Source organism: Macaca thibetana, chromosome 5, assembly GCF_024542745.1.
Source record: "Macaca thibetana thibetana isolate TM-01 chromosome 5, ASM2454274v1, whole genome shotgun sequence".
Lineage (NCBI taxonomy): Eukaryota > Metazoa > Chordata > Mammalia > Primates > Cercopithecidae > Macaca > Macaca thibetana.
This window is the reverse complement of record NC_065582.1, coordinates 149415472-149440119: the sequence shown is the minus strand read 5'-3', so window position 1 is coordinate 149440119 and position 24648 is coordinate 149415472. Positions and strand designations below refer to the sequence as shown.

Genomic DNA, 24648 nt, shown 5'->3' with positions numbered 1-24648 from the left:
CGTGTATAAACCATAACTTACCATTGGTAAATAGTATCTGACAACGCTAATCTGAGTTTTAAGACTTTTCTGCTTACTACCTTCTGTGAGATAAGCATTCTAGAAATGGGACATAAATACTAAAACAAATTATAATGAGTGCTATCTTCACCAATGTGTTGACCTTAGAAAGCTATGTCCTTAGTACAACAATCTTCTTGCTGTTCAGAGCTTTCCGAATCTGATCTGTATTCTTGAATATTTTTAGTGGTAACAGATGTTAATCCTTTTATTAATAAGAAAAGATTTTATTTTTTTTTTGAAAGAGCTACAGATCTTTTAAAAGCTATGTGTTATATATGTAAAGGCCAATAAGGCTGGAGAAATACCATTTTTAATCAAAACAAAATTCAAGTACAAAGCGACAAGATTTTTTTGTGTACAAAATGAGATGATTCCTAAAGAGGAAGTCCCCTGAGCGGTGGCAGACTCATTGGAATAAGTATGTAGCCTTCCATTGTAATACCTTTGAAGAGTAGCCTTCGTTTCAGTACTGAACTTGTTTTCAAAAATTAGTCATATTATCTCTATAGTTGTATTTCCATTTTGCATTGAGCTATTAGTCTATGGTGTGGGAAAATTGAGAAAGAAAATATTTTGGGAGGCATTTAAGTTGTTATCTAAGCCTATCTGAAGAAATGATAGTGCAAAGCCATTATGAATTCAAATTTGACTCACTGCTTTTAGAAAAAAAAATTTAAGGTTATTTGTTTTTTACAGATTGCTTTATTGTTAGGTAATCTTGATATTTAAATGACAGTGTTTGATTTCAAGGGCTAAGATTTGTTAGGGCTTTATTTGCTGGCTTTTTGTTTTTAGACCAATTTAGCACATTATAAAAAGCATGATAAATTAGCTTCCCTAAGAAGTTTTTAAAACAAGTGAGATGGTTTTAAGTAAAAAAGGTAATATCAAATTACTTTCCTAAGGTTTTATGCTTAAATGATGAAATAAATAAAGACACATAAAATGTGCTGTCAACAAGTTAGTATTCCAATAAATAGTAAATTAGATTCTAGACTCTGCAGTGCCTGGACATTAGGCTAAAAGCTAAACTGAATGTTTTAAAGTTTGTAATAAATCTTGTCTTGTTGAGCACTTTTATGTTCCAAGTGTTTTTTGCCAGTTATTGATCATGCAGATGTATGGCATAGCTGTCTGCCCAAAACAGTGTTTTGTATTGCGGGAGTTGGTTGTTTCATTTATTTATTTCCTCAGTGTCTTCCCGGTTGCTTGATTTTTATCTTTTTCATCATTTTCTTCCCATCAACACATATGGGAAAGAACAATTTAAGGGAGAAAAGCTGGAGGCCAGAGAATGTTTTTTAACAAAGTTACTGAAGTAAGAAGACATGGAGCTATGAAGGCCTGGATGAGGGCAGTACTGGTGGCCAAACTAAAAGGAAATAACAGATGCAAAACTATTACAAAAGACTTCCATCAGGGGCAAATAAATGATGTGATACTTTAGCTTTTGAAATAATGGAAAATAAATAATGAAAGTGCTGTTATGACAGTTTTACCCTCATCATTTGGTTCACATGTAGTTAGTTCTTTGTATTTGCAATGCAAATAGATGTGTATGGTATTAGTTTTAAAGTAGTTTTATTGAGATACAATTCACATGTAAAATTCACCCACTTAAAGTGTATGATTCAGTGGCTTTTAGTACATTCACAACTGTGTAATAGTTAGGAAAATCTATTTTAGAATATTTTCATAACCCCAAGAAGAAACTGTGCCCTTTATGACTCCTCAAACACCCCATTCTCCTCCTCACTAGCCCTAGGCAACCACTAATCTGCTTTTTGTCTCTATGGATTTGCCTATTCTGTACATTTCATATAAATGGAATCATGCAATATGTGGTCTTTTGTGACTGGATTCTTTTACTTAATGCTTTCAAGGTTCATCCATGTGGTAGCATGCAATGTATTTCATTGCATTTCTTAATTATTCCTCAGTAATATTTCATTGTATGGATTATGTCATATTTATTTATCTGTTCACTTGATGGACATTTGCATTATTTCTCTAGTTGGGCTGTTATGAATAATGCTGCTATGAACATTTGTGTACAAGTTTTTATGTAGACATATGTTTTCATTTCTCTTGAGTATATGCCTAGTAGTAGAATTATCAGATCATGTGGTCATTCTCTGTTTAACCATTTGTGAAACTGCCAGACTGTTTCCAAAGTGGCTGAGCCATTTTGTATTCCCATCAGCAATGTATGAGGGTTTCAATGTCTCCACATTCTTGCCAACACTTGTTATTATCAGTCTTTTTTATTATAGCCACTTTGTGAAGTGTTATTGTAGTTTTGATTTGTACTTCCTGATAGCTAATAATATTAAGCATCTTTTTATGTTGGAAATTTGTATATATTCTGTGGAGAAATGTCTACTCAGATCGTTTGCCCATTTTTAAGCGAGTTATTTTGTCCTTTCATTACTGAGTTGTAGGAGTTCTTTATATATTCTAGACAAAAAAATCCGTACAAATATTATCTGCAAATGTTTTCTTTCATTTTGTGTTTACTACTTTCCCTTCTTGACAGTGTCATTTAAATCATAATTTTAAAAAATTTTTGAGTAAGTTCAGTTTATTTTTTATTTGGTTGCTTGTATTTTTAGTGTCATATCTAATACACTGTTGTTGAATCCAAGCTCACAAAGATTTACTCCTGGCCAGGTGCAGTGGCTCCTGCCTGTAATCCCAGCACTTTGGGAGGCCGAGGCAGGTGGATCACCTGAGGTTAGGAGTTTGAGACCAGCATGGCCAACATGGCAAAATCCCATCTCTACTAAAAATACAAAAATTAGCCAGGCGTGGTGGTGGGCACCTGTAATCCTAGCTACTTGGGAGGCTGAGGCAGGGAGAATCACTTGAACCTGGGAGGCAGAGGTTACAATGAGCTGAAATCATGCCACTGCACTCCAGCCTGGGTGACAGAGGGAGACTGTCTCAAAAAAAAAAAAAAAAAAAAAAAAAAAACAACAAAAAAAAAAAAAACTACTACTCCTGTGTTTTTCCTTAGGAATTTTATAGTTTTGACTCTTAAATTTATGCCTATGATCTCTGTTAACTAATTTTACATGGTATGAAGTAGGGGCTAAGCTTCATTCTTTTGCATGTGAATATCCAGTTGCCCCAACACCATTTGTCGAAAAGCTTATGGATGTGACATTGAATTGTTTTAGTACCCTTGTTGAAATTTAGTTGACCTTATGTGTGAAGATTTATTTCTGGATTCTCTATTTTATTCCATTGATTGCTATGTCTATCCTTATGCCAGCACTATACTATCTTAATTATTGTACTTTTGTAGTAAGTTTGAAATATAGCAGTGTAAGTTTTTCAACTTTATTCTTCTTTTGTGAGATTGTTTTGGTGATTGGATTGAATCTGTAGATTAATTTGGGGAATATTGCCATCCTAACAACATTAAGTCTCCCAATCTATGAACATAGATCTTTCATTTATTTACATCTTCTTTAATTTCTTTCAACAATTTTTTTGTAGTTTTCAAAGTATAAATCTTGCATTTCTTTTGTTAAATTTATTCCTAAGTTTTCTTAGTGATCTTATAAATGGAATTGTTTCTTTCTGGTGCTCTTTTAAATTGAATTATTTCTTTCTGATGCTGTTTTAAATTGAATTGTTATTTAATTTCATCATAGATTTTTTCATTGCTAGTGTATAGAAATAGATTTTTGTATATGATTTTGCATCCTACAATCTTACCCAATTCATTGATTAGTTCATTTATAGTTTATAGCTATAAATTTTCCTCTCAGTACTATTTTAGCTGTATCCCATAAGTTTTAGTATGTTGTACCTTTATTTTCATTCACCTCAAAGGATCCTTTTTATTTCCCTTGTGACTTCTTTCTCATTGACTATTTAGGAGTATATTAGTTTCCACAAATTTGTAAATTTCCTAAATTTTTTTATGATTGCTTTATAATTTTATTCTACCATATTCAGAGAACATACTTTGTATGATATAAATTTATTTAGATTTATTGAGGCTTGTTTATGAACTAATATGTATTCTATCCTGGAGAATGTTCTGTATGTGCTTGAGAAAAATAAATTCTGCTGTTTCTGGGTAGATTATTTCATAGGCATATGTTCTAGTTTGTTTATAGTATTGTCAAGTCTTCTAATTTTATTTCTTTTTACTAGGTGTTCCTCCCTTTATTGAATGTAGGATATTTAAGTCTCCATACATCTACAACCATCTGATCTGTTTACAATTTATACCAATTTAATTTATACCAATTAAATTATACAATTTATACCAATTTAATATATCAAAATTATACAATTTATACCAATTTAATTTAATAATGCCATACATCTACAACCATCTGATCTGTTTACAATTTATACCAATTTAATTCTAGTGAACCGTAGAAAGATTAGTCCTATATTGCTGTATTTCCTTTTCCTCCCTTTTGTGCTATTATTGTTATCCCTGTTACAGCTAGGTATGTTACAAATTCAATGGCATACTGTTATAATTATTACTTTATATAATTGTATGACATTTAAAGAAGATCAGAGAAGAGCAAGTATATATTTATAGCTTTTCTTATATTAACCTTCATATTTACCATTTTTTATTTGCTCTAAATAAGACCTTCCTCAACCGCATCCAAACAGTGTCAGCCAAAAGAATCGAGACAAGATTATGTGTATAGTTCCTGGGTTGTGCATGGCACAACTAAAGGGTGCCATACACATTGCAGTGGATTAGTATATTTATTTTGATGAGTTATTGGTAGATGGTCTTATAATGATTTAATGATTTCAGTATGTTATAACAATTATGATTTCAGTATAATGATTTCAGTATGTTATAACAATTTTCTGGTAGCTAGAAGTAAAGTGACTAGAGGAAGAAGTGCTTTTTAAAATCATACAAAAATGGAGTATGATCCCTAGTGGCAGTTCCATAAGGATCTGGAACTAAGAAACTGTGTGGTGCTCTGGTCTCAACCCAGTCCAAAGAGAACCAAAAAATAAGAGTAAGTTGGATTCCAGTTGGCTAACTCTAAACAAGCCTAGGTCTTTAATATTCAACTATTAACAAGTTGATTAACATTCAATATTTAACAAGTTCGTTAACATACTAATGGCCTTAGCCATTTAGTTTTCCCACATAAATCACCTCCTCCATGGATAAGCCATACAAACATCACAGAGAAGAACCTGCCCTGATTCTTGCCCTCCTTCTGTCCCAGAGGCATGGATCAAAAAACTGGTAGAGAAGACATGAGGTCCTAGCACCCCTGGGGACTGACCTTGACATGGTGACCACACCCATGGGTAAAGCCAAGTGAATTCCAGGCTGTGACCAACCAGTGAAGCCATCCCTTCTTACACTTGCCAGCTTTTCTTTTTTTTTTTTTTTTTTCTTTCTTTTTTTTTTTTTTTTTTTTTTTTTTTTTTTTTTTGTTGTTGTTGTTGTTGAATTTTAAGGTACTTGCCTGTGGTTAATACTATATATATATACTTCAAGTTCTGACATACAAGTGCAGAACATGCAATTTTGTTACACAGGTATACATATGCCATGGTGGTTTGCTGCACCCATCAATCCATCATCTACAGTAGGTATTTCTCCTAATGCTACCTCTCCCCTAGTACCCCATCCCCCAACAGGCCCCTGTGTGTAATGTTCCCCTCCCTGTGTGCATGTGTTCTCATTGTTCAACTCCCACTTATAAGTGAGAATATGTCGTGTTTGGTTTTCTGTTCCTGTGTAAGTTTGCTGAGAATGATGGTTTCTAGCTTCATCCATGTCGCTGCAAAGGACATGAACTCATCCTTTTTTATGGCTGCATAGTTTTCCATGGTGTATATGTGTCACATTTTCTTTATCCAGTCTATCATTGATGGGCATTTGGGTTGGTTCCGGTATTTGCTATTGTGAATACTACCACAATAAACATATGTATGCATGTGTTTTTACAGTAGAATGATTTGTAATCTTTGGGTATATACCCAGTAATGAGATTGCTGGGTCAAACAGTATTTCTGGTTCTAGATCCTTGATGAGTCGCCACACTGTCTTCCACAATGATTGAGCTAATTTACACTCCCACCAACAGCGTAAAAGCATTCCGATTTCTCCACATCTTCTCCAGCATCTGTTGTTTCCTGACTTTTTAATGATCACCATTCTAACTGGCATGAGATGGTATCTCACTGTGGTTTTGATTTGCATTTCTCTAGTGACCAGTGATGATGAGCTTTTTTTTTAGGTTTGTTGGCTACATAAATGTCTTCTTTTGAAAACTGTCTGTTCATATCCTTTGCCCACTTTTTGATTGGGTTGTTTGTTTTTTTCTTGTAAATTTGTTTAAGTTTCTTATAGATGCTGGATATTAGCCCTTTGTCAGATGGATAGATTGCAAAAAGTTTCTCCTATTCTGTAGGTTGCCTGTTCTCTCTGATGATAGTTTCTTTTGCTGTGCAGAAGCTCTTCAGTTTAGTTAAATCCCATTTGTCAATTTTGGCTTTTGTTGCCATTGCTTTTGGTGTTTTAGTCATGAAGTCTTTGCCCTTGCCTGTGACCTGAATGATATTGGCTAGGTTTTATTCTAGAGTTCTTATGGTTTTAGGTCTTACATTTAAGTCTTTAATACATCTTGAGTTAATTTTTGTATAAGGTATAAGGAAGGGATCCAGTTTCAGTTTTCTGCATATGGCAAGCCAATTTTCCCAACACCATTTATTAAATAGGGAATCCTTTCCCCATTGCTTGTTTTTGTCATGTTTGTCAAAGATCAGATGGTTGTAGATGTGTGGCATTATTTCTGAGGCCTCTTTTCTGTTCCATTGGTCTGTATATCTGTTTTGGTACCAGTACCATGCTGTTTTGGTTACTGTAGCCTTGTAGTATAGTTTGAAGTCAGGTAGAACAATGCCTCCAGCTTTGTTCTTTTTGCTTAGGATTGTCTTGGCTATATGGGCTCTTTTTTGGTTGCATATGAAATTTAAAGTAGTTGTTTCTAAATCTGTGAAGAAAGTCAATGATAGCTTGAAGGGGATAGCATTGAATCTATAAATTACTTGGGACAGTATGCCTTTTTTCACAATATTGATTCTTCCTATCCATGAGCATGGGATGTTTTCCATTTGTTTGTGTTCTCTCTTATTTCCTTGAGCAGTGGTTTGTAGTTCTCCTTGAAGAGGTCCTTCACATCCCTTGTAAGTTGCATTTTTAGGTATTTTATTCTCTTAGTAGCTATTGTGAATGAGAGTCCACTCATGATTTGGCTCTCTGTTTCTTTATTATTGGTGTATAGGAATGCTTGTGATTTTTGCACGTTGATTTTGTATCCTGAGGCTTTGCTGAAGTTGCTTATCAGCTTGAGGAGTTTTGGGGCTGAGACAATGGAGTTTTCCAAATATACAATCATGTCTTCTGCAAACAGAGACAATTGGACCTCCTCTCTTCCTATTTGAATACCCTTTATTTCTTTCTCTTGCCTGATTGCCCTGGCCAGAACTTCCAATGCTATGTTGAACAGAAGTGATGAGAGCGAGCATCTTTGTCTTATGCCAGTTTTCGAAGGGAATGTTTCCAGTTTTTGCCCATTCAGTATGATATTGGCTGTGGGTTTGTCATAAATAGCTCTTATTATTTTGAGATAGATTCAATCAATGGCTAGTTTATTGTGTGTTTTTAGCATAAAGGGGTGTTGAATTTTATCAAAGGCCTTTTCTGCGTGTATTGAGATAATCATATGGGTTTCAACATTGGTTCTGTTTATGTGATGGATTACATTGATTTGCATATGTTGAACCAGCCTTTAATCCCAGGGATGAAGCCAACTTGATCGTGGTGGATAAGCTTTTTGATGTTCTGCTGGATTCGGTTTGCCAGTATTTTATTGATGATTTTTGCATTGATGTTTATCAGGGATATTGGCATGAAATTTTCTTTTTTTGTTGTGACTCTGCCAGGTTTTGGTATCAGGATGATGCTGGCCTTATAAAATTAGTTAGGGAGGAGTCCCTCTTTTTCTGTTGTTTGGAATAGTTTCAGAAGGAATAATACCAGGTCCCCTATGTAGCTCCAGTAGAATCCAGCTGTGAATCCATCTGGTCCTGGACTTTTTTTTTTTTTTTTTTTTTTTTTTTTTTTTTTTTTTTGGCTCATAGGCTATTAATTACTGCCTCAATTTCAGAACTGTTATTGGTCTATTGAGGGATTCAACTTCTTCCTGGTTTACACTTGGGAGGCTGTATGTGTCTAGGAATTTATCCATTTCTTCTAGATTTTCTAGTTTATTTGCGTAGAAGTGTTTATAGTATTCTCTGATGGTAGTTTGTATTTCTGTGGGGTCAGTGGTGATATCCCCTTTATCATTTTTTATTGTGTCTGTTTGATTCTTCTCTCTTTTCTTTTCTATTAATCTGGCTAGCAGTCTATCGATTTTGTTAATCTTTTCCAAAAAACAACTCCTGGATTCATTGATTTTTTTAAGAGTTTTTTGTGTCTCTATCTCCTCCAGTTCTGCTCTGATCTTAGTTATTTCTTGTCTTCTGCTAGCTTTAGAATTTGTTTGCTCTTCTTTCTATAGTTAGGGTGTCAATTTTATATCTTTCCTGCTTTCTCCTGTGTACATTTTAGTGCTATAAGTTTCCGTCTAAACACTGCTTTAGCTGTGTCCCGGAGATTCTGATGCATTGTGTCTTTGTTCTCGTTGGTTTCACGGAACATCTTTATTTCTGCCTTCATTTCATTATTTACCTAGTAGTCATTCAGGAGTAGTGTGTTCAGTTTCCATGTAGTTGTGTGGTTTTGAGTGAGTTTCGTAATCCTGAGTTCTAATTTGATTGCACTGTGGTCTGAGAGACTGTTATGACTTCCATTGTTTTGCATTTTCTGAGGAGTGTTTCACTTCCAATTATGTGGTCAATTTTAGACTAAGGGCGATGAGGTGCTGAGAAGAATGTATATTCTGTTGATTTGGGGTGGAGAGTTTTGTAGATGTCTATTAAGTCCCCTGGTCCAGAGCTGAGTTCAAGTCCTGAATATCCTTGTTAATTTTTCTGTCTTGTTCATCTGTCTAATATTGACAGAGGGATGTTAAAGACTCCTGCTATTATTATGTGGGAGTCTAAGTCTCTTTGTAGGCCTCTAAGAACTTGCTTTATGAATCTGGGTGCTCCTGTATTGGGTGCATACATATTTAGGATAGTTAGCTCTTGTTGCATTGATTCCTTTACCATTCTGTAATGCCCTTGTCTATTTTGATCTTTGTTGGTTTAAAGTCTGTTTTATCAGAGACTAGGATTGCTTTTATTTTTTGCTTTCCATTTGCTTGGTAAATATTCCTCCATCCCTTTATTTTGAGCCTATGTGTGTCCTTGCACATGAGATGGGTCTCCTGAATACAGCACACTGATGGGTCTTGACACTTTATTCAATTTGCCAACCTATGTCTTTTAATTGGGGCATTTAGCCCATTTATATTTAAGGTTAATATTGTTATATGTGAATTTCATCCTATCATTATGATGCTAGCTGGTTATTTTGCCCATTAGTTGATAGATACAGTTTCTTCATAGTGTCGATCATCTTTACAATTTGGTATGTTTTTGCAGTGGCTGGTACTGGTTTTTCCTTTCCATATTTAGTGCTTCCTTCAGGGGCTCTGGTAAGGCAGGCCAGGTGGCGACAAAATCTCTCAGCATTTGCTTGTCCATAAAGGATTTTATTTCTCCTTTGCTTATGAAGCTTAGTTTGGCTGGATATGAAATTCTGGGTTGGAAATTCTTTTCTTTAAGAATGTTGAATATTGGCCCCCACTCTCTTCTGGCTTGTAGGGTTTCTACAGAGACATCTGCTGTTATTCTAATGGGCTTCTCTTTCCCACCCTTTCTCTCTGGCTGCACCCTAACATTTTTTCCTTCATTTCAACCTTGGTGAATCTGATGATTATGTCTATGTGTTTCTCTTCTTGAGGAGTTTCTGTGTGGTGTTCTCTGTATTTCCTGAATTTGAATATTGGCCTGTCTTACCAGTTGGGGAAGTTCTCCTGGATAATATCCTGAAGAGTGTTTTCCAACTTGGTTGCACTCTTCCTGTCACTTTTCAGATACACCAATCAAACTTAGGTTTGGTCTTTTCACATAGTCCCATATTTCTTGGAGGCTTTGTTCATTTCTTTTCATTCTTTTTTCTCTAATCTTGTCTTCGTGCTTTATTTCATTAAGTTGATCTTCAATCTCTGATATCCTTTCTTCTGCTTGATTGATTCAGCTATTGATACTTGTGTATACTTCACGAAGTTCTTATGCTGTGTTTTTCAGTTCTGTCAGATCATTTATGTTCTTCTCTAAACTGGTTATTCTAGTTAGCAGTTCCTGTAACTTTTTATCAAGGTTCTTAGCTTTTTTGCATTGGGTTGGAACATGCTCCTTTAGCTTGGTGGAGTTTGTTATTACCCATCTTCTGAAGCCTACTTCTGTCAATTCATCAAACTCATTCTCCGTCTAGATTTAATCCCTTGCTGGCAAAGAGTTGTGATCCTTTGGAGGAGAAGAGGCATTCCAGTTTTTGGAATTTTTAGGCTTTTTGTGCTGGTTTTTTCCTCATCTTCATGGATTTATCTACCTTTGGTCTTTGATGCTGGTGACTTTAGGATGGGGTGTGTGGGCGTCCTTTTTGTTGATGTTGATGCTATTCCTTTCTGTTTGTTAGTTTTCCTTCCGACACTCAGGCCCCTCTGCTGCAGGTCTCCTGGAGTTTGCTGGAGGTCCACTTCAAATGCTTTTTGCCTGGGTGTCACCAACAGAGGCTGCAGAATAGCAAAGATTGCTGCCTGTTCCTTCCTCTGGAAGCTTCTTCACAGAGGGGCACCAACCAGATGACAGCTGGAGCTTTCCTGTATGAGATGTCTGTCGACCCCTGCTGGGAGGTGTCTCCCAGTCAGGAGGCATGGGGGTCAGGGACCGACCTGAGGAGGCAGCCTGTGTCCCTTAGCAGAGCTTGAGCTCTGTGCTGGGAGATCCGCTGCTCTCTTCAGAGCTGATAGGCAGGAACATTTAAGTCTGCTGAAGCTGTGCTCACTGCTGCCCCTTCCCCCAGGCACTCTGTCCCAGGGAGTTGGGAGTTTTATCTATAAGTCCCTGACTGGGGCTGCTGCCTTTCTTTCAGGGAAACCCTGCCTAGAGAGGAGGAACCTAGAGAGGCAGTCTACTTACCAGCTTTTCTTAACCCATTGTTCAACCAAGGCTATTATTATCCTTCTCAGGACAGGAGACCAGATTAGCATGTGAAGGAGATTCTGCTTCCACTGAGGGAGACACTTTCTCAGCATTTTCAGCAGCTCCGGGATAGCCTTCCCAAGGATGGTGAGGTGGAAAAGTTCATCTTTTGTATTCTAAAACATTAGAAACAAATCCTAGTGTGGCAGGATATTAATTTACCAAAAGGTACTCTGTGGCATAGAAAACACCCAGAAAGATTAACAACAGATAAGCCATAAATATTTTCTTTATTTTTTCATTTTCCGGAAACATGACCCTTTGCAAATTATGGGCTGTCCATTATTTAACAAATTAGACTATTTTATAGCCCTGTTTATTCTTTTATTACTAGATGATTTCTGTGCCCTTCTGAAGCTCAGTAATTTACAGCTCTGTCCAGTGGAACTTACTGTGATGTGAAATACTCTGTATCTCCTCTGTCCAACATGAGAACCAGTATGGGGCTACTGAGCACTTGAGGAACTGAATTTTTTAATTTTTACCCATTTATTTTTACTTTTTAAGTAGCCCCAGCTAGAGGCTCTCAAATTGGATAATGAAGTTACCTTCTTTGATGTCCCCTTTCTTCGTATTGTGTAATGAAACTTTGTAAGATAGATTAAAGCATAGAGCCCCCAAAATCACAGCGCTGATATTTTCCTGTATGATGAAACCCATAGAATGGACCATAAGAATATTTTTTAAAGAGCTGCCATTTATCTGTCAGCCTTCTTAAACACTCAAATGCACTTAGACAAAGACCTGGAACAAACCAGATCTGTGGGGGCCCATAGCCAAGAAATGGGAAGCACACAAAGTCCCCAAGATCTGCTGGGGCCACAAGGGAGGACCCATACTCTGAGCTTCCATCTCACCAAATGCCGTGCAAGCAGGAGGAAAAGAGTAGGGAGGGTCTTGTTTCCACTTGTAGGAAGCAAGGAAAGGAAAAGAAGAAACTTTCAAAGCTACAACTGGGAACATTTACATTATGCAGATAGCAGTTGAGTGAAGGTAGTGAAACCCAGGATGCTCTCCATAGCACTTTTCAAAGAGCAAACTTGTGAAAGTTTGTTATAGACTGCCAGAATCTTCCTTAGTAGTCTTTGAAGTAGGGAGATAGAGGATCCTATTATCGTCGCTTTTCAGTGAGGCATACCTTTCATTTTTGCCAGTACATGTTTTTCAGATATATGTTGATGAAAGCCGAACTACTTACAGATAAAACAGACATAAGCAAAATATCTCTCCTCATATGATAAAGTGTGATAATGACAGGGCTTTTTTTTTTTTAAGAAATGTTGGTGTTTGACTTACAATCACTATATAGTAATATTTGTTATGGTTTTCCTTTCTCATATTAATACTTATGGTAACATTATATACCTATGGTGATTTAATTGTCTCAAGTACTATGGTAACCTCATCCCAGCTGCTTCAAACCTTCAAATTCTGTTTCCATTTCAAGACAACAAAAGCCCATACTCCAAAACCTTCAACAGTTAGCATTTCATTTTCTCTGGGCCCATGTCAGCAGTGTAATCAGAAACAAAAGAAGAAATTATAAGGTTCATTCCCAGCCCATCATGGAATGAAAAATATCTTTAAATGGATCTTAAAAATCACCTCCCCTCTGTAAGAGAAAACGTGCTGCAAAGAGAAAAGTTAAAAGTCACATTCGCTTGACATTGTAAATAAGAACGAAGCCCACAGGTAAATTAATGCTCTTCATCCATTTGTCCCCAGGTCATAGATCTGTACTGGGGAGTGGAGGAAGATGACTGGGACAGCCCAGAGCTCCAGAAGAGCCGCATGAAGCTGCTGGAGGATTGCTTGAAAACTTCTGCAGGTCCATGTTTTGTTGTGGGTATAAAAAAACTAATGCTTTATATTAACTTGGAGATGAATGTGAGAATGATTGCTGATTGGTGATTCATAAGGGGCTTTTTAAATGAAGGGGGAAAAGGCTTTTTTTATGTCTGTTTAAACATTTTAAGCTGTCTCCTGGCTCTCAGTGTGTGAGAACAAAAAGCTTCAACTTTTCGTAAGAAGTGCTGCAAATTAACGGTGAATAATTTGAAATGGTAATCAAAGGGATGACTTGGGTTTGACAACGATTTCTACAACACCTTGTGATCAACAATAAGGATTACTCTTTCAGACCTACAGTCTTTACCCTAGGTTTTCTTATCTTATTCTACAATCTATTCCATCATAGTGCTTCTATTTCTTAACACTAGAATTTCTCGCTTTTTTTAACAAAATGACTGAAACATCGTTAAAGTGAATCAAATATACTTACTGTGTCTCATCTACCAGTAGCAAATGGTGCCCTGTGAAAAAGTTTGTTTCTACAATAATTTTCGGCTACATCTTCATTATAAGCTAAAGATCAACAGAGAGATTTCAAGTGGAACATTATTATTAATTCATCATTATTTGCTAAAGAATAGTCACTCCTCTGTGTAAGCACAGTGGTAGTAAAGATAAATAGGCCATACTGTGGCAGGTGATTGTGCAAAATCACTGCCTTAATTTAGCTTAAGAAAGACTTAACCTTGAATCCAAGCAGATCCTACCAATCGATAACGGAAGTTGCCCTTTTGAACATAGGTTGCTCTAAGACTGACAGATGAGTGTTAAAATTACTAGTGAGTGCTATGAAAAAAAATCACATCGTACTGTTAAAAACTAGGTTCAATATATCAGCAAAAGTGTTCTTAATATTTATTTGCATATCCATCTATATTTGGCTCCACATAGGATCGGGAAGACCTACAGAGATGGTATCACAAATCTGACCAGCTGATGGTAAATTTCTTACCCAGGCTAGTAAAGTGTATAAAGGCTGTATCATATAATGTTTGTAGTATTCCATATACAGGTAAGTTGTTTACTCACTAACTACTTGAGTGCTACTGTGTGCCAAGGGCTGCTCTTAAGTGCTGGGGGTATGGTAGGTTGACTCATACAAAATTGTTATTTTGTGGGCCAGTTCCTTATGATTCAACCTTTGAACTGAACTAAGAAGATAAAATGTTTTGCTTTCCTGGAGCTTACATTCTAATGTGGGTGGAAGGGGGAGAGGGCAGGCAAAAACCAAATAAGTAAGATAAACAGTAAGTCAGATGGTGATAAGTGCTATGGAGAAAAATAGAGAAATGAAAGAAAAGAGAGAATACCAGCAATAGAGATTTGCTACTTAAGATAAAGCAGTCAGAGAAGGCCTCACTGATAAGGTGACTCTGAAGGGGAGATGGAAAAAGAGGCAGGAAAGAACCAGGTGTGGATATTCCAAGTCAGGTATTTCAGGAAGAGAGGTTGGCATGTTCAGGGAACAGCAAGCAGGCCTCTGTGTGCCTGGAACAAGTATGAATAGGATGAGGGCATGGGATGTGGGGGACATATCATGGGGCCTTGTCATCTTTTATTTTTAAGAGTAAGAAAACTATTGTTATGGCTCAGCATAATTGGGAACCATCGATTTTGGAAAGGTAATTTCAGTAAGACAATTCTATAATCTTCAAGTTGACTTAAGGTTTTACCTTGAGTGACAGGAAAAACTGCAGAAGTGTTCTGAGCAGAGGAATGAGGTGATTTGACTTGTATTTTCAGCATGGCCTTGGCGGCTGGATGAGGAAGAGGGGACAGAGCAGCCAGACCTTTAGACAGCTACTACAATAAGCCAAATGAGAAAAATGCATGGTTTAGGGGATTTGGGGAATGAACACCTGAAAACAGTGTCCTGTGGCCTGAAAAGAATGCAAAAAAAAGGCCTGAAAGTTGGGTTAAGTATCTGAAGAGCAAGTAGTGGGAGGGATTTTTTTTCCATGGGTCATCGGAGGATAGAACGAGGAAGCAGATTTCAGCTTTGGGTGAAGAAGTTAAAGGATATAGCTTTCTCTCAGGTTTTTGGATCCAGTTTCCCTGGGTTCTGACCTGACATTTAATAGCTATGCGGCACTGCAGGATTTGCTTCACTATTCTAAGCCTTAGTTTTTTGTCTGTAAAATAGAAGTGATAATAATAGTTATCTACCTCATTGGGTCATTCTGAGAATCAAATGAAATTACAGGCACTTTTATAGTATTTCACACATAGTAACCCGTTAAAAAGTGTTGATTGTTTCTTATTGTATCATTATTATCTATCACAGCTGTCTAAAGATGAAATCACCTGGCTCAAACTGTAGTGACGCATCACGAAAAAGTTTTTATCAAAGTGAAGAACACAAACCACTCTGACAGGGGTGCTATAGAACAGACTCAAATATTGGAAGACAGGTTAGGCCAGACTCTGTTATGCTTAGAAAGCCGGATTTGGGAAGCATAAGCCACTATGGGAGTGTCCTGGGAAATCTCAATTACTGTGATCTCCACAGCTTTACCATAATCCAGGCTCAGAAATTCAGGAATGAGAGAGATGTTCTCCCCCTTTTATAACCCTGTCGAGTGCCATCCCTAAGCTAACTAAAATTAGACATGACTCTGAATTCCAGTAATTTGCTGGTAGGAGAATAAATAAAGACTGCAAGTTTATGCAGGTTAAGAGAGCAAAGGTTAGCTGATAGAACGGTAGCAACATCTTTATTGAGCATACACAAATCATTTATCCCTTCTTCTGCTGCCCTGTTACATGTTTAAACTCAGGGAAACCATGACAAAACCCTACAGATAGAGCTAGGATTATTCACCCCAGTGATCCTGAATCACACAGGGCTTATAACTCACTGCTTATAGAAACAAAATAAAAGTACACCTTTTATGGCCTTTCCTGTTGTAACTATGGTAACAACTGGCGTGTGTGTGTGTGTGTGTGTGTGTGTGTGTGTGTTACTTTTTAGCTCCAGTTTCCTCACCTAGTGCTCCCTTGTGGATATTTCTGGAAGTCATGATGACCCCTGTGGGATGCAGAGCTTAGCATAATACTTCCCCTAACGCTGAAGTCTTTGGCAAGGAAATTCACCACTGCCGAATGGAAAAAAAAAAAAAAAAAAAAAAAAAAAAAAAAAAAAGTGTTTTTGTATCTTCAAAGGCTTCACAGACTTTAGCCTTTATGTTAGATCCAAATAAATTAAGGACAGAATGAAGCTTTCCTTTTAAACACTCAGAGAGTTGAGTGTTTAATTAAGTTCCAAAGGGAACTTGGTCTTCAGTATTGTTTGTGCTTGGCCTTTTTCGACTTCATCCCCTAAAAGTTGTCATTTAGATAATGACTCGAGGTTCCACTGACATGCAAGCTGTGCTGTAATTCTGGACAGCTGTTTTACACACATGTTTTTGACCACAAAGAGATGAGGGTGCTAGAGTGAGGGGGCCTGGAATGTGTCTGGTCCTGCTCTCAAAGGACTAGCTTGGGAGACGTATTGTAAAGCATACGTCATCTTACCAAGAAGAACAACATTTGAATACATGTGTAGAGAGAGGCAAGTACAGTGGGAAGAGCCCAGAATTTTATTTTATAATCAAGTAAGAGCCCTGGTTCTCAGGGGACAAGTCACTAACTTAATTGTGCTTTAATGATCACATCTATAAATATGGGAAAATAATAATAAACTAAAAAAAAATTTTGAATCAATTTCAAAGGGTTGTTGTGGGGACCAAATGTGATGATATATGTATGAATTTTTGTAAACCCAAAAAAGGCTAACAACCAGTAATTTTAGACCAAATAACTTAAACTGTGACTTAAGTTATTTTCAAATGAGAATAAAAAGTTTTCATGTGTATTAGGCATTTATGTGCTATTATAATTTTTCCCTTTGAAAACGCCAATAATAATGAAAAAAGTATTAAGGCTTCATTCAGACAATCAAATGTTAAAGGATTTTAATTCATTATTATGTGTATATTAATAAAATGTAACAGTTGTAAAATACATATGGTACATATTTATTTTATTTTTCTAGATATGAATTTGATCACATTTACGGACTAAAAGCTTTACCTATCCCCAAGGAGGGATTCTGACCAGGGCTGCCCCTAGCAGGGAGACAAAATCATCTTCATCACCTTTTAGGTGTAAAAAATTGCTTCAGCCTTTGCAAAATGTGGAATGTTCAACAGAATCTCCCACACCTACTTGTCGCATTCCCAACTCCATAGAAAATCCTTTTGTAGCGGGAGAGGAGTATGGCCTTTTGGAGACAGCAGAGGTCATGTGATGCTAATTCTCTCATTATCTCATCCCCATCCTTCTCCACGGTGCCTATTTATAGGGAAGAGGGGGTTTTCTTCTTGTCATTGCTCCAAATGTGGAATACCCAAAAGAATTGCTTATAGAGTTTGAGCATTGATCCTGGACCCTGAATACAGGACTGCCTCTTGTCAGAATTTGACAGAAGTAGGTGACTTCAATCAGAAACAACAAAGGTGATATTACAACCGATCCCACAGAAATACAGAAGATCCTCAGGGACTATTATAAACACACCTATGCACACAAACTAGAAAATCTAGAGGAAATGGACAAATTCCTGGAAACACAATCTCCCAATATTGAACCAGGAAGAAATTGAAACCCCAAGCAAACCAATATTGAGGTCCAAACCTGAATCAGTAATAAATCTACCAACCAAAAAAAAAAAAAAAAGGCTCAGAACCAGATACATTCACAGACAAATTCTACCAGATACACAGAGCAGAGCTGATACCTATTATAGTGAAACTATTCCAAAAACTTGAGAAGGAACTGCTCCCCAACTCATTCTTAAAAACCAGCATCACCTTGATACCTGGCAAAAGACAAAACCTGGCAAAGACACAATGAAAAAAGAAAACTACAGGCAAATATTCCTGATGAACATAGATGCAAAAATCCTCAACAAAATACTAGTAAATCAGATCCAACAGCACATCAAAAAGTTAAGTCACCATGATCAAGTTGGTTTAATTTCTGGGATGCAAGGTTGGTTCAACATATGCAAACCAATAAATGTGACACACCCACATAAACAGAGTTAAAAACAAAAACCATATGATCATCTCCATAGACATGGAAAAAGTTTTCAATAAACAGTCCTTCATGATAACCCTCAGTAAAAACAAGACATTGAAGGAATATATCTCGAAATAATAAGAGCCATCTATGACAGACTCACAGCCAACATCATGCTGAATGGGCAAGAACTGGAAATATTTCCCTTAAGTACTGGAACAAAATAAGAATACCCACTCTCACCACTCCTATTCAACATAGTACCGGAAGTGCTAGCTAGGGCAATCAGGCAAGAGAAGAAAATAAAAGGCATCAAAATAGGAAAAGAAGAAGTGAAACTGTCTCTCTTAATGTATGATGTGATTCTATACCTAGGAAATCATAAAGACTCTTCCAAAGGGCTCCCAGAACTGATAAACAATTTCAGTAAAGTTTCAGGATACAAAATCTGTGTACAAAAATGAGTAACATTTCTATACACCCATAACGTTCAAGCTGAAAGCCAAATAAATCAAGAATGCAATTCTATTTACGATAACCACAAAAAAAATCAAAATACCTAGGAACACATCTAACCAAGGAAGTGAAAAATCTCTACAAGGAGAATTACAAAACACTACCAAAAGAAATCACAGATGACACAAACAAATGGAAAAACATTCCATACTCTGGATTGGAAGAATCAATTCATTAAAAGGTTCATTCTGCCCAAAGCAATCTATATATTTAATGCTATTTCTATCAAACTACCAGTGTCATTTTTCACAGAACTAGAAAAAACTATTCTAAAATTTATATGGAACCAAAAAAGAGTGTGCATAGCCAAAGCAATGGTAACCAAAAAGAACAAAGCTGGAGGCATCACATTATCCAACTTCAAACTATGCTATAAGGCTACAGTAACTCAAACAGCATGGTGCTGGTACAAAAACAGACACATAGATGAATAGAACAAAGTGGAGAACCCAGAAATAAAGCTGCACACCTACAGCCATCTGATCTTTGATGAAGTTGACAAAAATAAACAATGGGGAAAGATTTTCTATTCAATAAATTATATTGGGATAGCTGTCTAGCCATATGGAGAAGAATGAAATTAGACCCCTGTCCTTCACCATATACAAAAATTAACTCAAGATGGATTAAAGGTTTAAATGTAAGACCTCAAACTGTAATAATCCCAGAAGAAAACGTAGGAAATATCATTCTGGACATCGGCCTTGGGAAATAATTTATTACCAAGTCCTCAAAAACAACTGCAACACAAACAAAATTGACAAGTGGTACCTAATAAAACTAAAGAGCTTCTGCGCAGCAAAAGAAACTATTAACAGAGTAACCAGACAATGTACAGAATGGGAGAAAATGTTCAAAAACTATGCAGCTGACCAATGTCTAATATCTGGAATCTATAAGGAACTTAAACAATGGAATGAGCAAAAAAATAAGCCCATTAAAAAATGGGCAAAAGATATGAACAGACACTTCTCAAAAGAAGACATAGAAGTGGCCCACAAACGTATGAAAAAAATGCTTATCAACACTAATCATCAGAGGAATGCAAATCAAAACCACAATGAGATACCATCTCTCACTAGTCAGAATGACTATTATTAAAAACTCAAAAAACAACAGATTCTGGTGAGACAGTAGGGAAAAGGGAATGATTATACATTGTTGGTGGAAATGTAAATTAGTACAGCCACTGTGTGAAAAGTAGTTTGGAGATTTCTGAAAGAACTTAGAACAACCATTCAACCCAGCAATTTCATGATTGGGTATATATCAAAACAAAAAATAATAATACATCTTTCTACCAAAAAGACACATGCACTCACAGGTTCATCACAGCACAATAGCAAAGAATCAATCTAGATGTCCAGTGTCCATGTCTAGTGGATTGGATAAAGAAAATGTGGCACATAAACTCCATGGAATACTACACAGCCATAAAAAAGAATGAAATTATGTTCTTTGTAGCAACACGGATGAAGCTGGAGGCCATTTCCTAAGTGAATTAACTCAGGAACAGAAAACCAATTACCACATGTTCTCACTTGTAAGTGGGAACCAAAATTGGGTACCCATGGACATAAAGATGGCAACAATAGAAATTGGGGACTACTCAGCCACACACACATGCTGCCGTCAGTGGCACAGGGAATGAGGGAGGGGGCAAGGGTTGAAAAACTATTGGATACTATGCTGAGCACCTGGGTGATGGGATCAGTCATATCCCAAACCTCAGCATCATTCAATACAGTCAGGTAACCTGCACGTGTATGCCCTGAATCTAAAATAAAAGTTGAAATTATATATAAAAAAAGCAAATGGCTGGGTGCAGTGGTTCACGCCTGTAATCCCAGCACTTTGGAAGGCTTAGGTGGATCACGAGGTCAGGAGTTCAAGACCAGCCTGGCCAACATGGTGAAACCCCATTTATAGTAGAATACTAAAAATACAAAAAAAAATTAGCTGGGCATGGTGGCGCATGCCTGTAATCCCAGCTACTCATGAGGCTGAGGCAGGAGAATTGCTTGAACCAGGACCCAGGAGGCAGAGGGTGCAGTGAGCCGAGATCACACCACTGCATTCCAGCCTGGGCTACAGAGCGAGACTCTGTCTCAAACACAAACAAACAAAAGTAGACAACTTACACTGTGCTGTCTTGAGCAACTAGAGTTTGAAAACCTTAGTTACAGTATTGGAGAATCCCACCACGTGTGTGGCATCCCTGGAGGATGCTTATAGCATCTCACTACAGTTCCTCAATCCGTGTGGATGAGGTGGAAATTTGCTGTGGGAGAAGCATTGGCAGGTGACCCTAGGAGACCCAAGCCTGATACCATGCATGCAATGCTGATGGAGGCAGGTAAGAGGTTCTTCTTTGGCTTCACATTTAGAGGGGTGTTCCCATGTCTTAGAATCAGGACAAAAGGAATCTTGCCTGCAGTATGCTTTGTCAACCCCCTGAGCTCTCAGTGAGCCAGCACTCATATAGCATCCTTATCAGGGCTATGAGATTACACACATATAAACAAACACAATCTGTCAGCATTGGGTAAAGAAGCAGCAGAGACCAAAAGAATGGGCGTATCACCATTGTTGCTTGAGCGTAAGCAGATGTCAAAACAGACTTCTACCTTCACTTACACACACACACACACACACACACACACTGCCATCAGTGGCACAGCTAGCAGGGAACAGAGAATGGGTCATGCTCTTACCCACCACAGGCAGCTCCTGGCAGTGGACCCTAAGCCCAGCATGCACAAAGTGAGAAGAAAGAAGCCCAGAGAGCTACATTTTGAACTGGGCCATATTTTAAACCAAAAATATGACAACTTAAGGGACTGAACTGTGAAATCTGTTGTTATTCAGCAAGTTTGTTTTTTCACTAGGCAGAAGAGTAAAGACAAGACAAAGTTTGTAGCTGTATCTGACAAAGACTAACATTCTATTTTTGCATATCACTGAGTGACACTCAAACTTATAGCATATAGGTCAGTTTCTTCTCACCTTCTCACCACTCTCCTTCAGGTTAAATTATGTCTCCTTACAGTTTAGTTTCTTTAAATAATTTTCAGTAGAAGAAAACTATAGGATAAGATTTCATAAATAATTTGAAATAATTACAGTATTTTTTAAAACACTTGGCTTTGGAAAGTATTTCACATTTATCCATATTCCAATATGTTTGCTTTATCATTTTAGGTATACAAAACAAAATACAGACATGAAAAATTAAAATAAGTACTTAATTTTCATTTGTATTTTAAAGTGCGGGGGGGGGGTTGTATCAATTAGTTCTAACCTTTATAAGTACAGTTCTACCAACCAAAATGTATTTTAAAATGGGAAAATAGTCATCGATTTGAACTGGAAATTCATCTAAATTAAACAATCTAGCTTAAAAAGATCTTTCTTACAAATTTTATTTAAATAAAAATCTAAAGCCTTAGATTTTCCAGGTATTTTCCTCATATAGTCCAGAGAAACAAAGATTTCTATACTTATAAAAATGTTTGTCCAGTTGAAATCAACCAGTTATCATAGCTCTGAAATAGGTTTCAATAATTAGTGACTTGATATCACCAAAAGAGTTTTAGAATGGACAAACACGGAAGATTAGCTTTCTTCTCAACAATATTTAATTGTCTGGTGAAAGCCAAGAGGGTCGTTGAATTAATTATTGCTAATATATGAAATATTTCCACAGTAAACTTTTACTAACATATAAGCTATTTCCGTAGCTTAAGCTTAGTTGGTGTAAGAAAGCATATTTTTATATGATAAAAAGAATCACAGAGAAAATGTGAATGGGAGAGTACTCAGTCTCTTTATAATTCAATTGGTAAAGAAAAATGTTCACTTTTATAGCTGTAGTCCAAAGGACTTCTAAGTAGGCCAGCAACAACTTTTTAAAAAGGTAAAATGTAAACATCATATTTTTAAAAAGATAGTAGGGCTGTGGAGACAAACGGGATTAGACACAGTCAGTTTCCAGAAGGAAATGAGTCATTTCTTGGTAAGCTGGCTTTAGAGATAGAGGAACCCCAAAATCACTGGGAGTTTGCTCCATGAGATATTTGCAGAGAATTGAGCAACATGGGAGGCTAGGAAGCTGGGATGGAAAGGCAGAATAAAGTCTCCAATAATATCTTGGTGTACAGGAGACGAAGTCCACTAGAATGTAGCACAAACATTTAACTGGTGTTGCCTTTGAGGCATTTTAATTCAAAGTCAACTCAATCTAAAACTGCAACCTAGCCCCAGCCCCGTTCAGTTACTAGTGGGAATGTGATAAGCCTCTCATTGCCCTATCAGTCTAACATAGGAAAGGAAACCCTAAATAACCATTATTTTAAAAATGAAGTTCAGAATACAATGAAAATTACGAGACATGCAAAGATTCAAGAAAATATGACTACTTTTAAAAGGAAGACTGAAGAATAGATGAAACAAGTAGAAAGATGACCCAACTATTTTATTCACTGTAAATAATCTAAACCTTCCTATTAAACACAGGTTCAACTGTATGCAGTTTGCAGGAGTTCCCTTTAAAGGAAAGGGCATAAATCGGTTGAGAGCAAAATCATGAAAGTATATATATACACACACACACATATATACTTTTATGTATATATATGTGTGTATATATATGTATGTGTATGTGTGTGTGTGTGTATATATATGTGCCATGGAAAGACTAACCAAAAGAAAATTACATTAATATCATATAGTAGGTTTTAAGTTAAGAAGATAAAGTAGGATGTTTCATAATGATAAAAGGTTAAATTCAACAGAAAAATGTAATATTTCTTCTTTTTATTATTTTTTAAAATTTTTTGTTATACTTTAAGTTCTAGGGTACATGTGCACAATGTGCAGGTTTGTTACAGATGTATACATGTGCCATGTTGGTGTGCTGCACCCATTAACTCGTCATTTACATTAGGTATATCTCCTAATGCTATCCCTCCCCCCTCCCCCCACCCCATGACTGGCCCCGGTGGGTGATGTTCCCCTTCCTGTGTCCAAGTGATCTCATTGTTCAATTCCCACCTATGAGTGAGAACATGCGGTGTTTGGTTTTCTGTTCTTGCGATAGTTTGCTGAGAATGATGGTTTCCAGCTGCATCCATGTCCCTACAAAGGACATGAACTCATCCTTTTTTCGGCTGCGTAGTATTCCATGGTGTATATGTGCCACATTTTCTTAATCCAGTCTGTCACTGATGGACATTTGGGTTGGTTCCAAGTCTTTGCTATTGTGAATAGTGCCGCAATAAACATACGTGTGCATGTGTCTTTATAGCAGCATGATTTATAATCCTTTGGGTATATACCCAGTAATGGGATGGCTGGGGTCAAATGGTATTTCTAGTTCTAGATCCTTGAGGAATCGTCACACTGTCTTCCACAATGGTTGAACTAATTTACAGTCCTACCAACAGTGTAAAAGTGTTCCTATTTCTCCACATCCTCTCCAGCATCTGTTGTTTCCTGACTTTTTAATTATTGCCAAAATGTAATATTTCTATATTTGTATGCACCTAATAAGATGGCTTCAAAATATAAAAATCTTGACTAAAAGGAGAAATAGACAAATCTGCAGTCATAATTGGAGATATTTACAAACATCTTTCAGTATCTAAGAGAAGTAGAAAACAAATCCGTAAGTATGTAGATTTGAATAACATGATTTATAACATGACCTAATTAACATTTATAGAATGCCACATTCAATAACTGCAGAATATACCTTATTTCAATTCACAGAACATTTGCCGAAGTGCAAATGATGATCCATCCATATGATGGGTAACAACACAAGTCTCAACACATTTCAAAGGGTTGAAATCATGCTACAGTTGTGCTCTGACCTTGGTGGAA

General features: G+C 36.7%; 1 protein-coding gene across 1 annotated transcript in view; it reads left to right on the top strand.

The window, feature by feature from the left end:
• The window catches only part of NWD2 (NACHT and WD repeat domain containing 2), a 196344-nt gene that overhangs the window by 94024 nt on the left and 77672 nt on the right, over positions 1-24648 (top strand). Inside the window, exon 3 of the mRNA XM_050790903.1 lies at positions 13060-13176. Coding sequence (XP_050646860.1) covers positions 13060-13176 — 117 coding nt within the window. The remainder of the gene's footprint in view (positions 1-13059; positions 13177-24648) is intronic.